At 46.6% G+C, this 22,570-nt stretch overlaps 1 protein-coding gene across 1 annotated transcript in view; it reads left to right on the plus strand.

The window, feature by feature from the left end:
• The window catches only part of LOC124660474 (aldehyde dehydrogenase family 2 member C4-like), a 36,479-nt gene extending 14,266 nt beyond the window's left edge, over positions 1-22,213 (plus strand). The window contains exons 2-8 of the mRNA XM_047198290.1: positions 19,908-20,050; positions 20,163-20,636; positions 20,770-20,943; positions 21,090-21,227; positions 21,326-21,463; positions 21,579-21,640; positions 21,742-22,213. Coding sequence (XP_047054246.1) covers positions 19,908-20,050; positions 20,163-20,636; positions 20,770-20,943; positions 21,090-21,227; positions 21,326-21,463; positions 21,579-21,640; positions 21,742-22,015 — 1,403 coding nt within the window. The 3' untranslated portion in view covers positions 22,016-22,213. The remainder of the gene's footprint in view (positions 1-19,907; positions 20,051-20,162; positions 20,637-20,769; positions 20,944-21,089; positions 21,228-21,325; positions 21,464-21,578; positions 21,641-21,741) is intronic.
• Positions 22,214-22,570: the final 357 nt, after the last annotated feature.

Raw genomic sequence — 22,570 nt, forward strand, 5'->3', positions numbered from 1 at the left:
CCGTCGATTAGGCAACGACACGTTGAGCCCAAGGGAGCTAGAGGATGCGATTGAAAGGATCATGAAGGAATCCAAGCCCGAGACTGCGTCTGTGGCCGGCAAGGGCATGGTACGGATGTCGAATGATGACCCCCACAGTCGACGACATCCTCGGCGTCGAAGCTAAAGACCCCCACAGTCGACGACATCCTCGGCGTCGAAGCCGCCGGCGTGTTCCCGCCGGGCTGGATCCAGAAAAGAAGGCTTCAACTAGAAGAACAGTGTCGGCACAAGAGCAAGGGCGGTGAAATACTCCTGGTGCACAAGATCCGCATCGATTTGATCACCAAGGGCTATGTCGTGTTCCACAAGGAGTACCTGAGGAGCAGCGGCGATGAATCCTCGGATGAATCCGAGGATGACGACGAGGAGTAGGAGAAACAGGGAGCTGTGGCGATGATGATTTGAGAAAATTCGAATTCTCAATGGATTCATAGCATTGAAATCCGTTCAGTTGTGTCCAACACCCGTCTTTCCATAGTGTTCAAGTCCTTTGAACTATCTTTATCCAAGTTACTGTTAATGTTTATCTATCTATGTTGGCCACCCATCTGAAGTACGAGTATATCGGTTTATTGTATGGGACCCTCTAATGCTCACCTGACTGAAAACTAGTTTAGTTCAGCTGATGTCAGCTAGCATTCAATCCGTCATCTACTTGCTACAGTCGCGCGAGCAAGCAAGAAAAAGAGCGACGCCCGTTAGCTGTTTCCGTGATCTGCTTCTCAGTGTTATGGTTTGCTTAGCCAGCCAGTTGAATTCGTGGCGGGAATGTATAGTACATGTAGACCCATATTTTTTGATTGCGAGCCTTACATAATACTGCATGCAACGTCTACATATATGCAAGATATTTTTTGCATTTTAACTTGTAGAAATGATGTGCTATGGATCTAGTTTCATGATTTATTTCTTAATAAGGTAAAAGTTACTCCAGCATCAAGATGATAAATAAATAAAAAGAGAATAAAAAATTCCAGTTGATCACATTTGCAACAGAAAACCCAGTTGCAATCTCACATGCAACTGGAAATAACTTAGTTGTGACGACACTAGTTGCAACCGCAGTTGCAACGGAAAAAACCAAGTTGAAACCAAGACCTCCTCGAGCACCGCCTTGACTCCAGCACCCTCCTCATCCACGGAATCCAACCGTGAGGCTCGAAATCAAGCACAAATCGCTGTTCCCTTCTCCGTCTCCGGCGAAGTTTTTCTTTGATTCCGGCGACCGTCGACCTTCTCCGTCACCGGCGTATGCACGTTTAGCTTCGGGGTTAGCCAACGCACCTCCTGGACATGCTCTCCGTCTCCGTTGCTTCCTATTTCTCTCTGTCGATGTTGATGCCGACCACCGCCGTCGCAAGACATCGTCGCCGACGCCTCTCCGGTGATCTCCTGACGACGATGCCACCTCCTCCACGTCCGCACCGACGAGGCGCATCTGAAGAGCACAAACGCACTTCCTGGGAAGCCCGAGAACGCCCGCGCGCATCCTCGCCGTCCCGTCGGCGGTCACCGTCCCGCACGCATGGTTGCCATGTCGACCGCCACGTCATTGCCATGTCATCACGTCAACCCCACCTATCATTCTCTGCAGCTAGCTTGTCCACGGTGAGAAACCGTTTCTCAGATCCAGATCTGGGCAATTTGCATCCAAGCCCCTACAACTTTTTGTTGCCTAACGCGCAGCCCTTTCTCCAGCAGGTTTTCTGGAAAACCCCCTATATCTCCTGGAAAGCAACCCATTTGTCAACCCTATATTTCAAAATAGAAGGAGCATAGGATCCCATTCGTCAAAACACCGTTCCCATAATTTTTATATTATACAATTCATAATATGGTGATTAAATTAAGAACCTAAAAGTTCGTGTCAGCCTTATAATCCCTAAGGCTGGTCATAGTGGTAAATATCATATAGTAGTATCATGCATATGATACTTGTGTATGATACTATCTCTATAGTGGTTATAAAGTAGTATCATAGTCATGCTATATTTATTGCTTTTTAGAATCTCAATGCAAATTTGTGCACAAGATTTGTTTTGCATTAACTTTTCTCGTGACATGCACTATGATACAGTATCTACCTATGTTACTCTAAACTCATCTCTCCTCTTTAATTAGCTGCCACATCAGCATTTTTGTGGTACCAATGTGCATGATACTTGCTATGATACTAGCACTATGGCTAGCCTAAAGGAGGTAGTAGTGACCTTACATATTAGCAAAATGTATTTTTGATAGTGGCCTTATATATAAAAACGGAGGGGGTATTTATTATAGTAGGATACTTTTATTAAGATTATACATGAGTCCGACTTGATGATATTAGACTATCCACAACAGGGGTATCATACCTAGTATCCATTACATATATGAAAAAATCTGATGTATCACATCAATTAACGATGGAAAAAAAATCATAGTATTATAGGTAGATACCGTATCATAGCACGTAGAACTAAAAATTAATGCCAAACAAACCTTATGCTTGTTGCTAAGTATTCCGTGTCAAAACTTTAACTAACAATTTAATCAATAAGATTGTCAGTACAATAAAACTTGTTGCTTGCACTTTTGTTGGTGTGTGGTTATATCAACAAGATTGCCAGTACGAATTCAAGGTGAAAAGCTGGAATATACAAACTACAATCACTGTGCCTAGAAGAGCTAGTTGTAATGTCCGAATAGTATTACTTGCCAATGCCAAGTGTCAACATTTTTTTCTGAAACAAGAAAAATAACCTGTGAATAACTCATATCAAGTTGACAGATCGAACGTGACCACAGACAAATGTTACATCATTCTCGAAAGAAAGAAAAAAAAAGTCACTACATAGCTAGAAAGTCGGAACCATGATCGTTAAGTAAGAAGAAGCTTGTTTTGTTTCAGACCATCCACGATGCCATCCACCGAAGGCACGAGTGCACGCACAAGGTGTCGAACAGCGCCGCGAACATGAGCGAACACGCGATCTCCTGATCGACGGCCTTCGCGCATATCACCCCACACCCCGCGGACCTTCAAGGCCGCGGACAGCTCGATGTGCCCTGCGAAGAAGAAAGCCGTGAACAGCAGCATGCATACCTTCAGTGCTGTCATCGTAGCTCTAAACCAGAGCTACCTAATAAGCCAGAGTCGTTCTAGCTTAGCGATATGCGGCAGGCCGGCTATAGCTTAGATCTGGAGTGTCTGATATGTGCGCATGGAGTCGATGTGTTTTATGTACTGTATGATTATATAGTGACGGAGCAGAAGCAACGGGTGGGTGGGTGCTTGACCAACGGCATGCATGACGGCGTGCTTTGTTTCGTCAGGAGATTCGGGACTTGAGCAAGGAAAACTGAGCGCAGATGATGAAGCTGTCAAATCTGTATGTCTAACGTTGCTGGACTTCGCTCGGCAAGATTGACTTGACTCGAGCGCAGTTTTCAAACACTGCTGAAGTTTGACATGACCGTATCAGTTAAGGTCAGGCCAGGTAATATATATCTCATGCCGTCAGCCGTTTGGGCTCTACTCTAAGAGCGTGTTTGGTTGCTCGGAACGATCGTTTTTCGTTTTCAGTGGGTCAAAAATCGGACGATTGGTTGCCTGAGTCGCATGAAAATATTGCATCGCACGAAATTTAAAGCGGTTCAAAAGGTAGCCGCCGGGAACGTTCGATTCGGTCGTTTTCCTGGGAACAAACGTTGGCGAGCGCAAATCAGCCGGAATCGTGCGCATGGGAAACACGGTGGAAAAGGCGGGAGCACCCGTTTCGACGCGCAAAGTAGCCTCACCGCCTACGATAGTCGATCACCCCCAGCGAAAATGAGATCCCCTTTTGCGAAGAAGGCGATGGCGGTGGCGGCGGTGATCTAGATCTGCGGTGGCGGCGGCAAGCTAGATCTGCGGCGGAGATCTCCGGGACCGTCTCCCGCAACCTCTTCGACGAGTTGTCCAGCATGTTTCCGAGTTCCTGGCATCCGCGAGCGGCGACCTGTCCCTGCCTCCATCCCCTTTGACTCCGTCTCCGCCAAGATGCGGCCGCCTTCCAAAAAGACTGTAAGCTCGACCAACCTACTCCCGCCTCTCCTCTTACTGATTTAACTTACAAACATGTCGATTTAGCCTAGATTCGTGCCAATATAGCTCCTGATTTAGCCACATCAAAATTTCTAGGCCGACCTGCAGAAGATATTTGTTCAAGCGGGTGCATTTGCAGCTGTGATTCAAGCATTGGTGTTCTGTCTACACGCGAGAGCCACTCATCGCCACACTAGGCCTAACATGACATATGCACCAATGTATGTCCACGGTAGAGAGAGGATTAACAACCTGAACTACATCTCCAACAATGGTGATATGGAAGTTGTGAACATGCTGAGGATGAAAAAAGTTGTCTTCGACCAACTCGTCAACACATTAAGAGGAAGGGGTTGCTTAGGGACAACATCCACACCTGTATCGAAGAGCAATTTGCTATGTTCCTTCATGTCGTCGGGCAGAACCAACGATTTCGAGTCATCCAAGGCACATGGAGGAGATCGACTGAGACAGTTTCTAGGTACTTCAAGGAAGTGCTATATGCTATTGGAGAACTGAGAGGAGAGATGATCAAGCCTGTATCTTCGGCCACCCCCACGAAGATCGCTGAAAGTCACCGCCGGTATCCATATTTCAAGGTGACCAACACCTTGTACAACTGATTTACACTTTTGTGCGCTATTTTAGAGTGCTAATGTTCATGTACACTATTGGAGAAGTTTCTGATCATCACATATGTTCATGGCCATGTCAGGATTGTGTTGGTGCCATTGATGGTACCCATATTGCAGCGAGAGTGCCAAGAAGCGAGTCTCGTGCTTACAGAGGGAGAAAGCACTGCACCAGCCAGAACTTGCATGCCACTGTGAACTTCGATACGAGGTTCACATATCTGCTTGTTGGGTGGGAAGGATCAGCCCATGATGCTACTATTCTGGCTAAAAGCTTGGAGAGAGTAGCTGGCCTGAAGGTCCCTCAGGGTAAGTTCTACCTAGCTGATGTCGGCTATGCTTGCTGCCCTGGTTTCTCCTGTCCTTCAGGTCCACAAGGTACCACCTCAATGAGTTCTCTCCAAGGTTCTACCCCAAGAATACTAAGGAACTCTTCAATCTCAGGCACTCTAGCCCCAGGGTCACCGTCAAGAGGGCATTTGCAGCTCTGAAGAACAAATTTAAGATCCTTGACCAAAAGCCTTTCCACACCTTCTCCACCAAGGTAAAGCTAGTGTTCGCTTGTTGCATTCTGCACAACTGGATCTTAGGCTGGGGTGTTGATTCGTTCTTCCCGGATGAGGATGAGGTCCAGCCTGATGAGGTCAATGTTGGCCATGATGTTGCTACCACCGATAACACGGTATGGAAGAACAAGAGGCGGGAATGGGCGGACGCTATGTGGGCTGATAGAGGCCAGACCAGGATCTTAAGAAGAAGAGAAGCATTCTCATGTGTTGTGCATGTGCCATGAACTACCCCATGTTGTGTTGTGCCATGAACTACCCTCCTGATGTGTGTCATGAACTACATGTGCGCTATGCACTACCATTCGTGATTAGTGATGTCTACGGGTGCTTCTATTCTTGTAGACAGTGTTGGGCCTCCAAGAGCAGAGGTTTGTAGAACAGCAGCAAGTTTCCCTTAAGTGGATCACCCAAGGTTTATCGAACTCATGGAGGAAGAGGTCAAAGATATCCCTCTCATGCAACCCTGCAACCACAAAGCAAGAAGTCTCTTGTGTCCCCAACACACCTAATAGGTGCACTAGTTCGGCGAAGAGATAGTGAAATACAGGTGGTATGAATAAATGTGAGCAGTAGCAACGGCACCAGAAAAGTGCTTTGCTGTCCGGACTGGTGTGTGATTGATGGTGGTAATATTGCAGGCAGTATAGATGCGGTAAAACGATAAACAAACAGCGATAGCGATATTTAGGAACAAGGCCTAGGGATCATACTTTCACTAGTGGACACTCTCAACATTGATCACATAACAGAATAAATAGATAGATGCTAGACTCTACACCCTCTTGTTGGATGATGAACACCACTAACGTGTAGGATTACACGAACCCTCAATGCCGGAGTTAACAAGCTCCACAATATTCAATGTTCATATTTAAATAACCTTAGAGTGCATGACGAGATCAACATAACCAAACCAAGTACTAACATAGCATGCACACTTGTCACCTTCACACTACGAAAGGAGGAATAGATCACATCAATACTATCATAGCAATAGTTAACTTCATAATCTACAAGAGATCACAATCATAGCCTACGCCAAGTACTACACGATGCACACACTTGTCACCACCGTGCGGGAGGAATAAACTACTTTAATAACATCACTAGAGTAGCACACGAGATATATTGTGATACAAAACACATTGCAATCATAAAGAGATATAAATAAGCACTTCACTATGCCATTCATAACGGTGAATAAGTATTACTGTGAAATATAGCCTAAGAGACCCACACGGTGCACACACTTGTCACCTTTACACACGTGGGACAAGGAGTCTCCGGGAGATCACATAAGTAAAATCCACTTGACTAGCACAATGACATCTAGATTACAAGCATCATCATATGAATCGCAATCATGTAAGGCAGCTCATGAGATTATTGTATTGAAGCACATAGGAGAGAGATTAACCACATAGCTACTGGTACAGCCCCGAGCCTCGATGGAGAACTACTCCCTCCTCATGGGAGACAGCAACGTTGATGGAGATGTCGGTGGTGTCGATGGAGGAGCCTTCCGGGGGCACTTCCCCGTCCCGGAGGCGTGCCGGAACAGAGACTCCTGTCCCCCAGATCTTGGCTTCGCGATGGCGGAGGCTCTGGAAGGTTTTCTCTGGTTTCGTCGAGCGTGGTCGAGGATTTAGGTCAGGGACGACTAAATAGGCGGAGAGGCGGAGTCGGAGGGGCCACGGGGGGCCCACACACTAGGGGGGCACCCCCCCTTGGCCGCGCCGCCCTGTGGGGTGGGGCCCCCTGGTGACATAGGCATCCCAAATGGGCCTGCCAAAGATAGTACCCGGGGTTTAATGAAGGCCCACTACCCGAAGAATAAGAAGGTTCGAGAGCCCAAGATATGCTAAGGAAAGTAGAATTGTAATAGGAAGTGTTGTTTGATTATCCGGCGGGATGAGTTAGAAACCGTCCCGGACTCGTAACTTGTACAAAACGAAACCCTCGGCTCCACCTCTTATATAAAGGGGAGTCGAGGGACGAGGAGATCATCGAATCATTGTTCACAAACCCTAGTTTTCATAATCGTCGAGTACTTTTCGGCTGAAACCTTCGAGATCTACTTGCCCTCTACTTCTAACTAAACCCTAGCCTATAACCCGTAGGCATTGACAAGTTAATCCCTTGTCAAGGAGAGTACGAAAAACTCGAGTCCCTTCGGGATTTAAGTTGCCTGATCACTTCAAAAAATTCGACGGCTTGCAAGATCCAGAGGATTGGCTAGTTGATTACCTCGAGACGGTGAAGTTAACTGGAGGAACTAGGGCAACAGCCATGCAAAGTATTCAGGTGCACTTAAGCGGAGCCGCACGATCTTGGATCAAGAAGCTTCCACCAGGATCTATCGACAGCTGGGAAAGTTTCGAGGATGTATTCGTCAAAAACTTCAGGTCCACGTGCAAAAAACCTGCGTCGTTAGAAGAGCTGAGGGCATGTCGACAAAAGCCAGATGAGTCAATGAGAAAATACATCCAAAGGTGGAACATCATAAAAAACTCTGCAGAAAATATATCTGACGAGAGAGCAATAGATGCGTTTGTCGCGGGAATTAGGCGTGGAGATTTTGTCGAGGACTTGGGAAGGACCAATCCAAAGACAGGTATCCGCGTTGATGGAGATAGCAAACGAGATGGGCGGATGGAGAAGACGCTGTCCACAATAAACGGCATAGGTCGCCGGAGGAGGACCGTGGTCGAAATTATCAATCGAGGCGACGATTTCCTCGGCGATACCGAACTACGACGCCCCAGGGCAAATTTCGGCTGGTTTCCGAGCCAGCGCAGGAGGAAATAATCGAGATGATTACCAGAAAAGCAATGAGCAACGAAGTGACAACATAGACGAATTTCGACAAAATAGGCAAAACAACGGGCCAAGGCCACAGAGGCCTTTCATGTCTCCCGAAGAGATGATGAACGGACCGTGTCAGATGCATTTTTTCATCGACAACAACGGAAAAAGACAGTCAGGGCACCTGCAGAAAGACTGTCGAAATTTTCAGAGCAATGTTCAGATATGCAGAGAACGCTCATGCTCGAGCAGCACAGAGAAATCCTCGGGAGCCCAGGAGCGAGGTTCACTTGCCACCACCTCCCGCGATTACGGACGACAACCGGCACCAGCTCAGAATAGCAGCAGCACCACCACCACCACCTTATGTCGATCCTAACTCAAATGGAGCGGTGTCGATGATTCAGAAGGGAAGGCCGTCCAATAGAACTCAAAAAGTGATCTCGAGACAGATGTTCATGGCAGAGAAAATGCCTCCACCAACAGTTGAGTACCTCAATTGGTCAGGGCAAGACATCGGCTTCACCATAGCGGACCATCCGCAACAAGTTCCTCGACCGAGGCGGTCAGCACTTATTCTGCCAGCAGTTATTGCGGGATTTGATGTTTCTCGAGTATTCATAGATGGTGGCAGCAGCTTAAACCTCATGTACGTAGATACATTGAGGAAGATGAACATATCCTTAGCAAACTTGAAACCAACAGACACAAGGTTCCACGGCATCACACCGGAGAAACCAAGTTATCCATTGGGGAAGATAAATCTCGACGTTCAGTTTGGAACTCGAGAGAATTATAGAATTGAGAAGCTGGAATTTGAAGTCGTGGATTTTCCGTCGCAATACCACGCTTTGTTAGGACGACCAGCATACGCTAGGTTTATGGCAGTACCACACTATACATACTTGTTGTGGAGATTGCCTGGACCAAAGGGGCCAATCACAGTTAAAGGAAGCTTCGCCTTGGCCGACAGGTGCGACAAGGATTTCCATCGGTTATCAGAAACTTTCGGGATGCAAGCTGAGTATTTGGCGTCGAAAAGTATGACTGATTACGACGTATTGCCCGACGTTGGAAGGCCAAATAAAGAATCAACTTTCAATACAGAGAAAAATTCTAAGGAGGTGCAGACTCACCCGACAGACCCGAAAAAGACGACATCTATTGCAAACAACATGGATATCGCATAGGAAAGCGCGCTCGTCGAGTTCCTCCGTGAGAACTGGAAAATCTTTGCATGGTGTCCAGCTGACATGCCAGGAGTACCCAGGGAACTTGCCGAGCACCACCTAAATTTGGATCCATTAGCGAGACCAATCAAACAACCTTTGCGGCGTTTTTCGGAACCAAACCGCAAAGCTATGCTATCAGAAATCAATCGACTACAAGAAGCTGGTTTTATCAAAGAGATATTCACAGAAGCCACATGGGTAGCAAATCCCGTGATGGTGCCAAAGAAAAACACTAAGGTCCTTCGCATGTGCGTCGACTTTACGTGTCTCAACAAACATTGTCCAAAGGATCACTTTCCCCTCCCGAGGATCGATCAAATTATCGACTCCACGGCTGGATGCGAACGTCTTTCCTTCCTGGACGCGTATTACGGTTATAACCGAGATCAGGTTGAAAGAAGAAGATGAAGTAAAGACTGCGTTCATTACACCTTATGGCGTGTTTTGTTACAGAACAATGCCCTTTGGCCTAAAAAACGCGGGAGCAACATATCAGAGGATGATGCAGAAGTGCTTGGCGACACAGATTGGGAAAAACGTGCAAGTATACATCGACGACGTCGTCATAACATCAAAAGAAGGAACAACACTGATCGAGGACCTCAAGGAAACGTTCGACAACCTCAACAAATTCTGCCTGAAGTTGAACCCGACGAAGTGTTCCTTTGGCGTCCCAGCAGGAGAACTCTTGGGATTTCTAGTCTCAGCAAGAGGGATTGAAGCAAATCCCGATAAAATACAAGCTATCGTAACAATGAGAAAGCCAACAAAGTTGAAAGAGATACAACAGCTAACTGGGCGAGTTGCAGCTTTAAGCAGATTCGTCGCCAGGCTAGGAGAAAAAGCGTTACCATTCTACGCTTTGATAAAACAAGGAGACAAATTCCAATGGAACGAAGAAGCCGACAGAGCCTTCGAAGATTTGAAGCGCAAAATCTCGACACCACCAATCTTGGTGGCACCGAAGGAAAAAGAACCTCTCCTGTTATATATCGCAGCAACACCCCAAGTGGTGAGCACGGCGCTGGTTGTCGAAAGAGAAGAAGAAGGAAAACTCCACGGAGTACAGAGGCCAGTTTACTTCGTCAGCGAAGTTTTATCGCCGTCAAAACAAAGGTACCCTCAGTACCAGAAGCTAGCATATGGAGTGTTCACAACAGCACGAAAATTGCGCCACTATTTTTCGGCACACCCGATCATAGTGGTCAATGAGGCTCCTTTGTCAAATATATTGAACAATCCAGAAGCTACGGGTCGTGTCTCCCTTTGGGGAATAGAACTTTCCCCTCGGGACATCACGTATGAAAAAAGAAAAGCAATCAAGTCGCAAGTTTTGCCGGACTTCATCGCGAGTGGATGGAGCTGCAAAACACGGGACCCCAGACACTGTCGAGAACCTGGACCATGAATTTTGACGGATCCAAGAGAGTAGAAGGAGCTGGTGCAGGAGTAATACTTATATCACCTGAAGGCGACAAATTGAAGTATATCCTTCGGATGACGTTCCCTAATGCATCTAACAATGAAGCAGAATATGAAGCCCTCATACACGGGATGAAGATGGCGAAAGCATGCGGCGCAACTAGACTAAAAATCTTTGGCGCCTCACAGTTGGTGGCCCAGCAAGTTATGAACCAATGTGATGCAGTCAATGATAGCATGATAGCATACAAGGAGGTATACAATGAACTCGAGAAGTTATTCGATGGATGCGGGTAAACCACATCAGTAGATTAAGCAACGATGAAGCCGACGTCCTCGCAAACATCGGGTCGCAGTGCCTCCCAGTCCCGCCAGGAGTATTTTGGGAAGAAATATCGGAGAGATCTACAAAGCCAAAAAAGGTGCAGAAAAAAGAAAAAAATTCGACACCCCTCACAGAAACCACGGAGGATGAAGAGGAACAAGAGCTTGTAATGATGGTACAAGTTCCTTGGATGCAAGCATATATATCATACATCCTCAGGAAAGAAATACCCGACGATCCAGTTGAAGCAAGGCGAGTAATTCGACGGTCTAAAGCTTTCACGGTGATCAAAGGAGAAGCTGCTACAAGCGAAGTATTTCGGGCGTTCCGCAAGGTGTGTAACACTCGAAAGAAGGAAGAATAATTCGAAGGATGTACACGAAGGAATATGCGGCCACCACGCAAGTAGTCGAGCCATCGCAGCCAAGGTTTTTCGGGCAGGATTCTGCCTGGTTGACGAGCAATCGAGGACGCCAAAGAAATAGTAAGGACTTGCGATGCGTGTAAAAGGTTCGCCGCAAAACCTCACTCTCCGAGCAGCGAGAACTAGCACCAATACCTTTGTCGTGGCCCTTTGCACAATGGGGACTCGATATGGTAGGCAAGTTACACAAATCATGGCCAGGAGGAAAGGAATACATGCTAGTAGGCGTCGACAAATTTACAAAGTGGATAGAAGCGAAGCCGATAAATTCGCCGAGATGGAGCATCCGCAGTAAAATTCATAAAAGGCCTCGTCTTCAGATTTGGAGTGCCTCATAGCATCGTCACGGACAATGGCAGCAACTTTACATCCAACGAATTCAAAGATTACTGCAAAGAAGTGGGTATCAAGCTGCACTTTGCGTCAGTTGCACATCCTCAAACCAACGGGCAGGTCGAGAAAGCCAATGACATTATCTGCAACGGCATCAAGAAACGTCTGTTGGGACCACTAGAAAAAGCTCGACATACATGTCCTGAAGAACTACCAAGTGTGTTGTGGAGCATCCGAACAACACCAAATACAGCGACACAAGAAACCCCGTTTTTTCTGGTCCATGGCGCGGAGGCAGTACTACCAATAGAAATAGAGCACGACTCCCCGAGAGTCACGGCAGTATGATGAAGAAGCTTCAAGGACAGCATTGGAAGACGACGTAGACGCACTCGACGAAGCTCGAGACGAAGTATTATCAAGGGTCACCAAATATCAACGGAACTTGAAGAATTACCACAGGTCGACGTTTGCGGCCAAGATCCTTTCAAGTGGGAGACTTAGTTCTTCGGCTCACGCAAAAAAGTCATGAAAAACTCGAGTCACCATGGCTTGGTCCCTATATCGTCACGAAGTAATCGGAGGAGGAGCATACGGGATAAAGGACAAGAAGACAGGGGTGGAGGAGCAAAACCCCTGGAACGTGGCGCAACTCAGGCGGTTCTACGCCTAGAGCTAAAATATAGTCCTTGTAAAACTTCAATGTACTGAAACGCCCACAAGTTTTCAGACGCACTCTTTTCCTTTTTCGGGGCACCGAGTGGGGCCGGGAAAGGTTTTTAATGAGGCGGGCTCATGGTGCTGCAATATAATAAAGATAGTGGAGATATACTTCTCATTTTTCGACACGCTCCGGGGCTCAACGCCTAAGTCTCAAAATACATACAATATAGATTCACTGAAATATTTCGCCTTGGTACATTAATACCTCGCCAAATATAAAAATTGGAAGCCAGCAATCATAAATATAGTGTACACATCAAAAATCTTAAGTGCTTTGGTCTAAGAACCTCGCAATATAAATATAGAACTTCGACATCAAAGATACTCGAAGATTGGCAATCCATTCAAGGGAAAAACAAGGATGTCTTATTACAACAGAAAAGATAGATTTCAAGGAGGAAAAAATAGTACAACCTTCACCCAGTTAGGCTCGGGGGCTTCAACAATATAGAAGGCTTCGGCAATATACAATAAATTCCTTCGGAAATAAAAAGAAGAAGAAATCAAAAAAGAGTGAGATACAAGGTTTCCAATATAATACAAATCAGTTAAATCCTAAGATACTATCTACGGACAAGCCTCTGGTTGTCTTATGTTCAGCATAAGAACCCTTGATAAAGAACTCGAGTCCATCCGAAGAAGTTCATCTATCATCGATTCGGCCACGGGAGCTACCATAGCATCGATTGAGTCAATATCATTTTTCCGACGCGTTTTCTTGGCCGAGCAACCAGCAACAATCTTCGTCAGGTCTAACTTTGGATAACAGATGTTTATCATAATCATGGCGAATCTCGCTCCAGCAGAGAGTTGAGCCCGCACAAAGTTATGAATGCGGGGAGCATCTCTGAATACCTCTAACAATTCAGGAAGAGTCTTTGGAACCTCGTTTCGAGGAAATAAATTCCTATAGACAAGGGTTAATGTCGCCGTGCAAAAATTGAGAAAGTCGCGCACTTGGCAAGCACGATCTTGGAACCTAACAATTTGTTGGGTTCGTTCGGGAGTGGCCCGAGAACAAACAACCATGATTAAGGGAAAGATTGACAAGAAGATTTGTTCTCTCATTCACTCTCTGATCTTCGGCAGCAGAATCAAGAACTGAGCCTGTTAAAGCGACAGGGCAAGAAATTGGAAGAAAGGCACAGCAAAATAAAGAGAAGGCATCTTAAGATCGCAAAAACGTACCTAACATATCTGTGCTAGCTTCCAGCATTAGCTCAAGCATACTATTTTCTCGGGTTGTGGCTCCCTTCGCTTCTAAGACAGCAGCATCCTTAGCAGCCATAGCTTCTTGGGCTTGTTGAAGAGCAAGTTGTTCTCGTTCAGATGCTTTCCGAGATTGTTCCATCATGGCCAAAGTTTGTTTCTTCATAGATTGAAGTTGTTGTCGAAGTTCTTGCAAATCTTCCGACAAATGTCCGCTTGATGAACTCTCGAGGGGATTATGGTCGACTAGTACTTTCTTCGAGAAGGAAGATGCAGGTGAAGCAGACGGCAGAACAAGGAGTGGTCGAGTAATTATCAAATATTAACTGGAAAAGAAAGGCCCAGGATCAATGAAAAGCACGAAGAGGAATTTCATTACTTGCTAGAAAATTTACACAGACATTACAAAAGAAAGTTTTCCAGGGGGACTAAGAGAGTAATTGTCGCCAAGGCTAAAATGGCGACAAGAGCAAAAGAAACAGAAAAAGAAAAAACAAGGAGGCATGCAACTAGACCTCCGGCCTCGAGGAGCTAGGAGTCGAAGCTGGCTTGATCCCGAGATACGCCAAGATCTTCTTCATGTTGGGCTTGGCTGCCTTAATCAGCGACCTCCATCTCGATCGCTCTATCCGATCGGTGTCGCCAACCTTCATCCAATCAAGCGTCCGTTGGCTGTCGGCAACTAGGGCAACGATATTTTCGACAGCAACCTTCATATTTTCCTGACGCATCTTCAGTCCAAGATCTTCCGATGAATTGAAAAGCTTGGCAAGGGCAAGGAAAGTCGAAGTTTCCTCTTTCTTCGGGAAGAAGTAGGGGAACAACGCCGACAAACCTGCACTGGCATTTGCCACGCCTTCACGAATTTCGCGCCCATGAAACTCCAGAAGAGAAAGTGCGTCGAGGAGAGGGTCATTGACGGGGTTATCCAGATCAAAATCCTGGTCTGTTTGGGCTGCCACACGAGACAAAACATTAGTCAAAAACCAAGAAACAGGAAGTACAATAAAATAGAAGGGATTGATGATATTACTCAGAGTACGTCGACTTTGCGACTTCAGACGCTTGAGGATCCCTTGCTCACGAGCAGCTTGTGCAGCTTTCCGCTCGTCTAAAGCAGATTCGAGCATCTTTAAGCCTTTTCTCAGGTTCCTCGACACTAGCAGCCTTTGCTTTGGCATCATCAGCCTCGGCTTTAGCTTCGCTAGCGACAAGTTCGGCTTTCTCGCGAGCTGCCTCACTTTGCTCTAGTTTGTGAGCAAGTGCGTCGGCACGCTTGTTGGCCTCTGCAAGTTTCTCTATCAAGATAAAAAAGGGGAAAGAAAGATCAAAAAATCGCGACAAATAAAAAGGAGCAAAAGTCAGGAAGAACGGTAAATATAAAGGTTATTACCTTCGGCTCTGCTGGCATACTCGCGGTACCCAATAAATTGGGACCCGATGCGGATAAGATCTTTGATCATAGGCTGTCAAAGAAGAAGAACGAAGGAAAAAACATCGGCATTAAAAAAAAAGTAAGGGTCTAAAAAAGCAAAATAGAGGAAATATAGACATCGACAAACTTACATCATCCAAGAGTTGCGACGAAGAGCTGCTCAATTGAGGGGGAGGCTCGATGATCATTTCAACCCTTGCCCTTTTTGGTGAAGGGACAAGGGGGCTCGAAGGAGGAGTAGATGTATCAACATTTTGTTGAGGAGGCGACGATTCTTCTCCTTCAACGGGCTTCTCCGAAATAACTAAAGTATGTGACGTGCTCGTCCGAGGAGCTACGTCACGAGTTGGTACTTCTTCCTCGTCATCACTGCGAGTGAGGATCAAATAGCATAAAAAGCAAGACAAGGAAAAACTTCGACTACAGAAATAAGGGGAAATCAAGGTAACTTACGAGCTGACGAGGGATTCAATATAAGGATCATAAGCTGCCTTCGGATGAGAAGGAACAACTTCTTCGGCTTTGGATGTGCCGGAATCTTCGGCATTACTCCTCTTCCTTTTCTTCTGTGGAGAAACGGCGGGAGGAGGAGATTGGACCGACGTAGTGTCTTCGGAAGATCCCGCAGATTTTCGAGAATCCACGGGATCATTCACAAAGGATGGAGCTTCTTGATTGTCGTCAGTGACAATGCCCATTTCTTCGACTTCTCCATCCTCAGGAAGAGGAGGAAGGGAAGCCATAGTAGGATGATTCTGCAGGAAAATAGCGGCAAAAGGAAAAGTAGAGAAATATCAATACAATGAGATGCAGGGAAAATTCGGAACAAAATAAAAATTCGAGAAGACAAAATACCTCGGGGAGAGGATTGGTGGAGTTGTATGGCTCCACGCGACAAGAGGAAGGAATAGGATCCCTCTTGCTCAGCGAGGTAATTCTTCGAATAAGCTTCTCCAAGTCCTTCACAGAAAGATCATTGGAGAGCCTATTGGCGTCATTGACACCAGAATACGTCCAAAGGGGATTTTTGCGAGCCTCGAAGAGGCTGCACTCTAATCCTAAGAAAATAGGCAGTGATTTGGACACCGAGATAACTCTTTGCCTCGAGTATTTTGGAGCTGATGAATACGAGACATAAGAGCTTCCGTCGCCTTCTTCTCTTCTTCGGAAGCTTCGGCATCCCGGGAGTAGCGGCGTTGAATTTTGCGTTTACGTCGAAAGGAACTATGTTGTGTTCCACGGAATTGGCACTTTCTTCGTGTATATAGAGCCACCTTTTGCGCCATCCTTGGACAGAGTCGGGAAATTTGACGTCGAAATAATCGACGTCGGTTCGGACTACGATAACTACACCACCTATGTTGTAGGTGGCGTTGTGAGCGCCATTGCGGCGAAGGAAGAAAATGCGCTTCCAAAGAGCCCAATTAGGAGCGACTCCAAGGAAGCATTCGCAAAGCGTGATAAAAATAGAAATATGAAGGATGGAATTGGGGGTCACGTGGTGCAGCTGAATCCCATAGACAAAGAGAAGACCGCGGAGGAAATCGTGGATTGGGGTAGAAAGGCCGCGGATGAGATGATCAACGAAACTAACCCGGTACTCCATTGGAGGGTTGGGGTAGCTTTCTTCGCTGGGAAAGCGGATGGCGTCTTCCTTCTTCATGAGGCCAAGCCTTTTAATCAGGTTGACATCCTGGTTGGAGATTTTAGATCTCTCCCACTCAAGATCTTCAGCAGCCATCGTGGATTCGGGAGTGCTATGGCGAGTGAGGCGCGTGCGTGGTGGCATCAAACGGCACTGAAGAAGCAATGTTCCTGTGCACAGAAGATCAGAAAGAGATGAGCGCAGGGGAGTTTTCGCAGAGGGGAGCAGATGTGCGGCGCAAGCGAAGGACTGGACGGAGGTTGAAGAAAGGTTTATATAGGCTTCGGGAGAAGTAATGAACCGTCGGATGAAGAAATCGTGTGGTGAAAAGAGATCCAGTAGATAAGAGGGTAAAAAGGTATTTTTATGGAGATTAAATGGAACAGGCGTTACTGAACGTGCGCCAGGAAAAGCGGAGGACGTGTGTCCCCCACTTGCACGACGTGTCAACGTGGTGGGAACAATGGACCCACAAGGCAGTAAAATTTCGATTATTCATAGAGCTGAAGAGAATTTGACAAAGGAAAATATGTCGACAAGATAAATAAAAGGAGAATGGCGACAGGAGAAGTTATGTGAATACTTCGGGAGCCTTTGGTCAGAAACAAGTTTTTGCCCAAATGCTCGGGGGCTACTTCGATAAAAGTAAAATTTCGACTATGGCAAATATAGAAATTGTGGGAGCCTACAACCAAGCACAAGTTCTTGGTTGTAGCCTCGGGGGCTACTCCCATCGGGAGCGCTGTTCGCGCACCCGAGATATAAAAGAAGAAGAAAGAAAAAAGAGAATATCGGGAAATAATGGCAATATAGCGACATGGTGGACTAAAATGTTGAGCCTACAACCAAGCACAAGTTTTTGGCTGTAGCCTCGGGGGCTACTCCCATCGGGAACGCTGTTCGCGTGCCCGATGAAATTTAAAAAGAAAAAAGAAAGATAGAAAAGCAAGAGAGTATATTTCGAGTTATAATTAACTCTGCATATACTCCCATCGGGAGATTAATATAAGTCATATTTGACTCGATAAAATGTGCCATTCCAACAGCCGGAAAAGCACTCGACAATATATTCTCAGAACGCTAAAGTTGCGATCAATTTCTGAATGCCGCAAATTTGCGAAGGTAAGACCCCAGATCCATTCTGCTGGGCGTGGCATCGCCGAAGACTGCGCTCTGCTACTTTTATCCGTATCAACAGATACGAAGAAAAATCCTAACGGACGCGTTAGGTACTCGATAAATTTGATCGGGACTCGACGGAATGGTAAGACCTTAAGCGGCACCTGTCGAAGTTTACACCGGTATCCCGAGATCATGTCCGGGGACGTGATCTTGAAGTAGGTTTTTGCGGATTGCCACTAGAGCAGTTAACTAGTACCTGATCCGTCAGATGAACTAGCCCCAACTACCAATATCCCTGTACAATATAGAAATTTATATAAAGAAATATAGAAAAGGTTAAATTGTCGAATAAAAATAAATAGTGGAGATTTTCCCTGACTCTACGATTCAAGCAAAATCTCGGGGGCTACTGACATAGGCATCCCAAATGGGCCTGCCAAAGATAGTACCCGGGGTTTAATGAAGGCCCACTACCCGAAGAATAAGAAGGTTCGAGAGCCCAAGATATGCTAAGGAAAGTAGAATTGTAATAGGAAGTGTTGTTTGATTATCTGGCGGGATGAGTTAGAAACCGTCCCGGACTCTGTAACTTGTACAAAACGAAACCCTCGGCTCCACCTCTTATATAAAGGGGGAGTCGAGGGACGAGGAGATCATCGAATCATTGTTCACAAACCCTAGTTTTCATAATCGTCGAGTACTTTTCGGCTGAAACCTTCGAGATCTACTTGCCCTCTACTTCTAACTAAACCCTAGCCTATAACCCGTAGGCATTGACAAGTTAATCCCTTGTCACCTGGCTCCCCTCTGGCCCTTCTTCGGTGCTCTGGAAGCTTCCGGGCAAAATAGGATGTTGGGCGTTGATTTCGTCCGATTCCGAGAATATTTCCTTTCTAGGATTTCTGAAACCAAAAACAGCAGAAAACAACAGAACTGGCCCTTCGGCATCTCGTCAATAGGTTAGTTCCGGAAAACGCATAAAAACGATATAAAGTGTGAACAAAACATGTAGGTATTGTCATGAAACAAGCATGGAACATCAGAAATTATATTTCATTGACCTCCACGCATGGCATGCGATGTCTCTTAAAGATTGGTGGAGCCTCATGACCGGAGCGTCCACGCCGAACCGGAAGGGGTTCGCTTCCGTTGTTCTTCTCACCTCTTGGGAAGTTTGGAACGAGCGGAATGCTAGGATCTTCCGCCACAAACATGCGCCACCTTCGGTGGTTTTTGGTAACATCAAAAATGAGCTAAAACCATGGGTTGCCGCGGGGGCAAAACGTGTGAGTCTTTTGATGCCGCGAGAGTAGTCGTGTTGTAAAATATCCGTCTTGTTTCTTTGTAAAACTTCTCCTTAATTAATAGAATGAGGCAAAGCTTTTGCCTCCATTTCAAAAAAAAAAAGTGTGCAAGATTGATTGTGAGATGTAATTAAGCCGGTAGAGCCAAGTAGAAACTGTTTATCGATGGACCTAACTTGAGCAACTTGTCTCTCTCACGTCCATGACTTTCAGATTCGACGAGAGAAGCTGTACACGTTATCCCGTAGCTTACGGAATTATTGGAACAGCGGCAGTGATGTTGCATATGCTACTTACCAGTCGATGTCGACGACTCGTGGCTGCTTAACCGTACTACTTATTTAGATGAGACATGCACATGTACTTGTGCTGATGTGATTGCAAATATATAAAGGAATAAGCACGCCCGATCAATCTAAAATTAAATTAACTCTCAGTCACCCAATATTATGTGTAATGGGACATGTGCAATTGCGGATCCACGTATGATATTTATGTGTACAACAGTTATAGAGTCGATCTAGAACGAACTTAGTACTTCTCGGACAACCTAGAACTAGCAAATGGGAAGGAATACTTATGGATATATATTGCTCTCTTTGCTGATTCCATTTGACAGGCAAGACTTTCGAGACGAGGGACCCTCGAACAGGCGACGTGCTGGCCAACATCGCGGAGGCGGACAAAGCAGACGTGGACCTCGCCGTCGCCGCCGCCAGGGAGGCCTTCGAGCATGGCCCGTGGCCCCGCATGTCAGGATACGTACGTATAATCCGCCACGCCTTGACCCAGTCAACTCACTCCCTCTCCCAGTGTAGCTCGCATGCTCGATTATCTGACAAACTGACCGACAACGCCGTCGGCATCCATGCAGGCGAGGGGCAGGGCCTTGAGCAAGCTGGCCGACCTGGTGGAGCAGCACATCGAGGAGCTGGCGCAGCTGGACGGCGCCGACGCCGGGAAGCTGCTGCTGCTGGGCAAGATCATCGACATCCCGCACGCGGTGCAGATGCTGCGCTACTACGCCGGCGCGGCCGACAAGATCCACGGCGAGACCCTGCGCGTGTCCGGCAAGTACCAGGGGCACACCCTCAAGGAGCCCGTCGGCGTCGTCGGCGTCATCATCCCGTGGAACTTCCCCAGCCTCATGTTCTTTCTCAAGATCAGCCCGGCCCTCGCCGCTGGATGCACCGTCGTCGTCAAGCCAGCCGAGCAGACCCCACTTTCGGCGCTCTTCTACGCTAACCTCGCAAAGGAGGCCGGTATTCCGGAAGGAGTGATCAACGTCGTGCCAGGTTTCGGCCCGACCGCCGGCGCCGCCATAGCCTCCCACATGGACATCGACAGCGTAAGTTCTACATTTGACCTGCAATTTGGTCAGAATTTTCACTCACAACATGTGCCGTACTGTCATGTGTCTTGTGGACTTGTGGTTCTAGATATAGTTCCTGATGACAATTATATACTACCATACGTATCAGGTTGCCTTCACTGGCTCTGGCGAAGTCGGCCGCCTCGTGATGGAGGCATCTGCACGGAGCAACCTGAAGACGGTCTCACTTGAGCTCGGCGGCAAGTGTCCGCTGATAATCTTCGACGACGCCGACGTGGACATGGCGGTGGAGCTCTCAAGGCTCGCCATCTTCTTCAACAAGGTAAAGCATTACATTTTTTTTTTTTGAAAAGGAAAAGCATTACATTTTCTTTACCGAGCGCAGCATCACCAATGTTCAGAAAGTAAGCAATTCCACTGAGCAGCAGACTGACATATGTAAGCTGCTATCTGAATGTAAAATTCCAGGGAGAGGTTTGCGTCGCCGGGTCTCGTGTTTATGTTCAGGAAGGGATCTACGACGAGTTCGTCAAGAAGGCCGTCGTGGCAGCACAGAACTGGAAAGTTGGAGATCCCTTCGATGTCACCACCAACATGGGTCCCCAGGTAAACCATGTCTGCCCTGTCACCAATAACTAGACGAGTTCATGGCGGGAGAGAAAGTGGTAAGTATTTAATTCGATGGTTATTTTCCTTGGGTCTAGGTTGACAAGGTCCAGTTCGAGAGGGTCCTAAAGTACATTGATATTGGCAAGAGCGAGGGGGCGACTCTTCTCACCGGCGGCAAACCCACCGGCGACAAAGGATACTACATTGAGCCTACCATATTTGCAGATGTCAAGGTAACTTCTATATGGCGCAATACAGAAATTGTACCATTACTGAACAAAACAAGCTCTGCACATCATGTTGTTCCCTGCATCAACGCACAGTGGCTCTAAGATGTGTTATCTACAGGAGGACATGAAGATCGCGCAAGATGAGATCTTTGGCCCTGTGATGTCCCTCATGAAGTTCAAGTGCGTCAAACTTTTCACGAACGTCATTTGAAGAAAATTGCCTTTGTTTTGGAATTATGAATTGCGAGTCTTTGACCAAGTGCCACCTTCTGTGTCTCCAGGACGGTCGATGAGGCGATAGAGAAGGCCAACTGCACCAAGTACGGACTTGCCGCCGGGATCATCACCAAGGATCTGAACATCGCCAACAAGGTATCAAGGTCGGTGCGCGCCGGGACCGTGTGGGTGAACTGCTACTTCGCCTTCGACCCCGAGGCGCCCTTCGGCGGGTACAAGATGAGCGGCTTCGGCCGGGACCAGGGGATGATGGCCATGGACAAGTACATGCAGGTCAAGAGCGTGATCACCGCAGTCCCTGACTCGCCTTGGTATTAGACAAGGCACTGCAAAGGTTCTACTTTCTGTGCACTGTACACGCTTGATGAGTTCGTCGGTGCTTGTGTATAGCAGTCCTTGCTTTGTGCCTGGTTTGTTGGATGTGCCAGTTTGTTGGAGCCGTGTGATGGTGAAATTGATTTTCGTCCGATCTTTCGCTATGTATTTGACAATGGATGTAACATCATCGTTCTGAAATTGATCTTGGCTCCTAATTACTAACCGAGAGCTAAAGGGGGTTCATCCCAACATCTCTAACAAAGCCCTCACTTATCAACATGCTTTCTTCCTGCTATATCTATTCTTTCTATTATATGCTAAAAGCAAAATGAGGATGTTTTTAGAGGCACCTGGTTAATCCACATGTACTAAAAAACTGGTAACCGCTGATAAAAAAAATTAACGTCTAAGATTAAAAAATAAAATATGTTACGTATAACAGTATATGTGTACAAAAGTAAACTTCTGGCACGTAAACACCATGTAATATGTTTGGCATGGTCTAATAATGGAAACATCAAAATATGGAAACTACCGGACCACGGAAGACATAAA

The sequence above is a fragment of the Lolium rigidum genome, chromosome 6 (assembly GCF_022539505.1).
Source record: "Lolium rigidum isolate FL_2022 chromosome 6, APGP_CSIRO_Lrig_0.1, whole genome shotgun sequence".
Classification (NCBI taxonomy): domain Eukaryota; kingdom Viridiplantae; phylum Streptophyta; class Magnoliopsida; order Poales; family Poaceae; genus Lolium; species Lolium rigidum.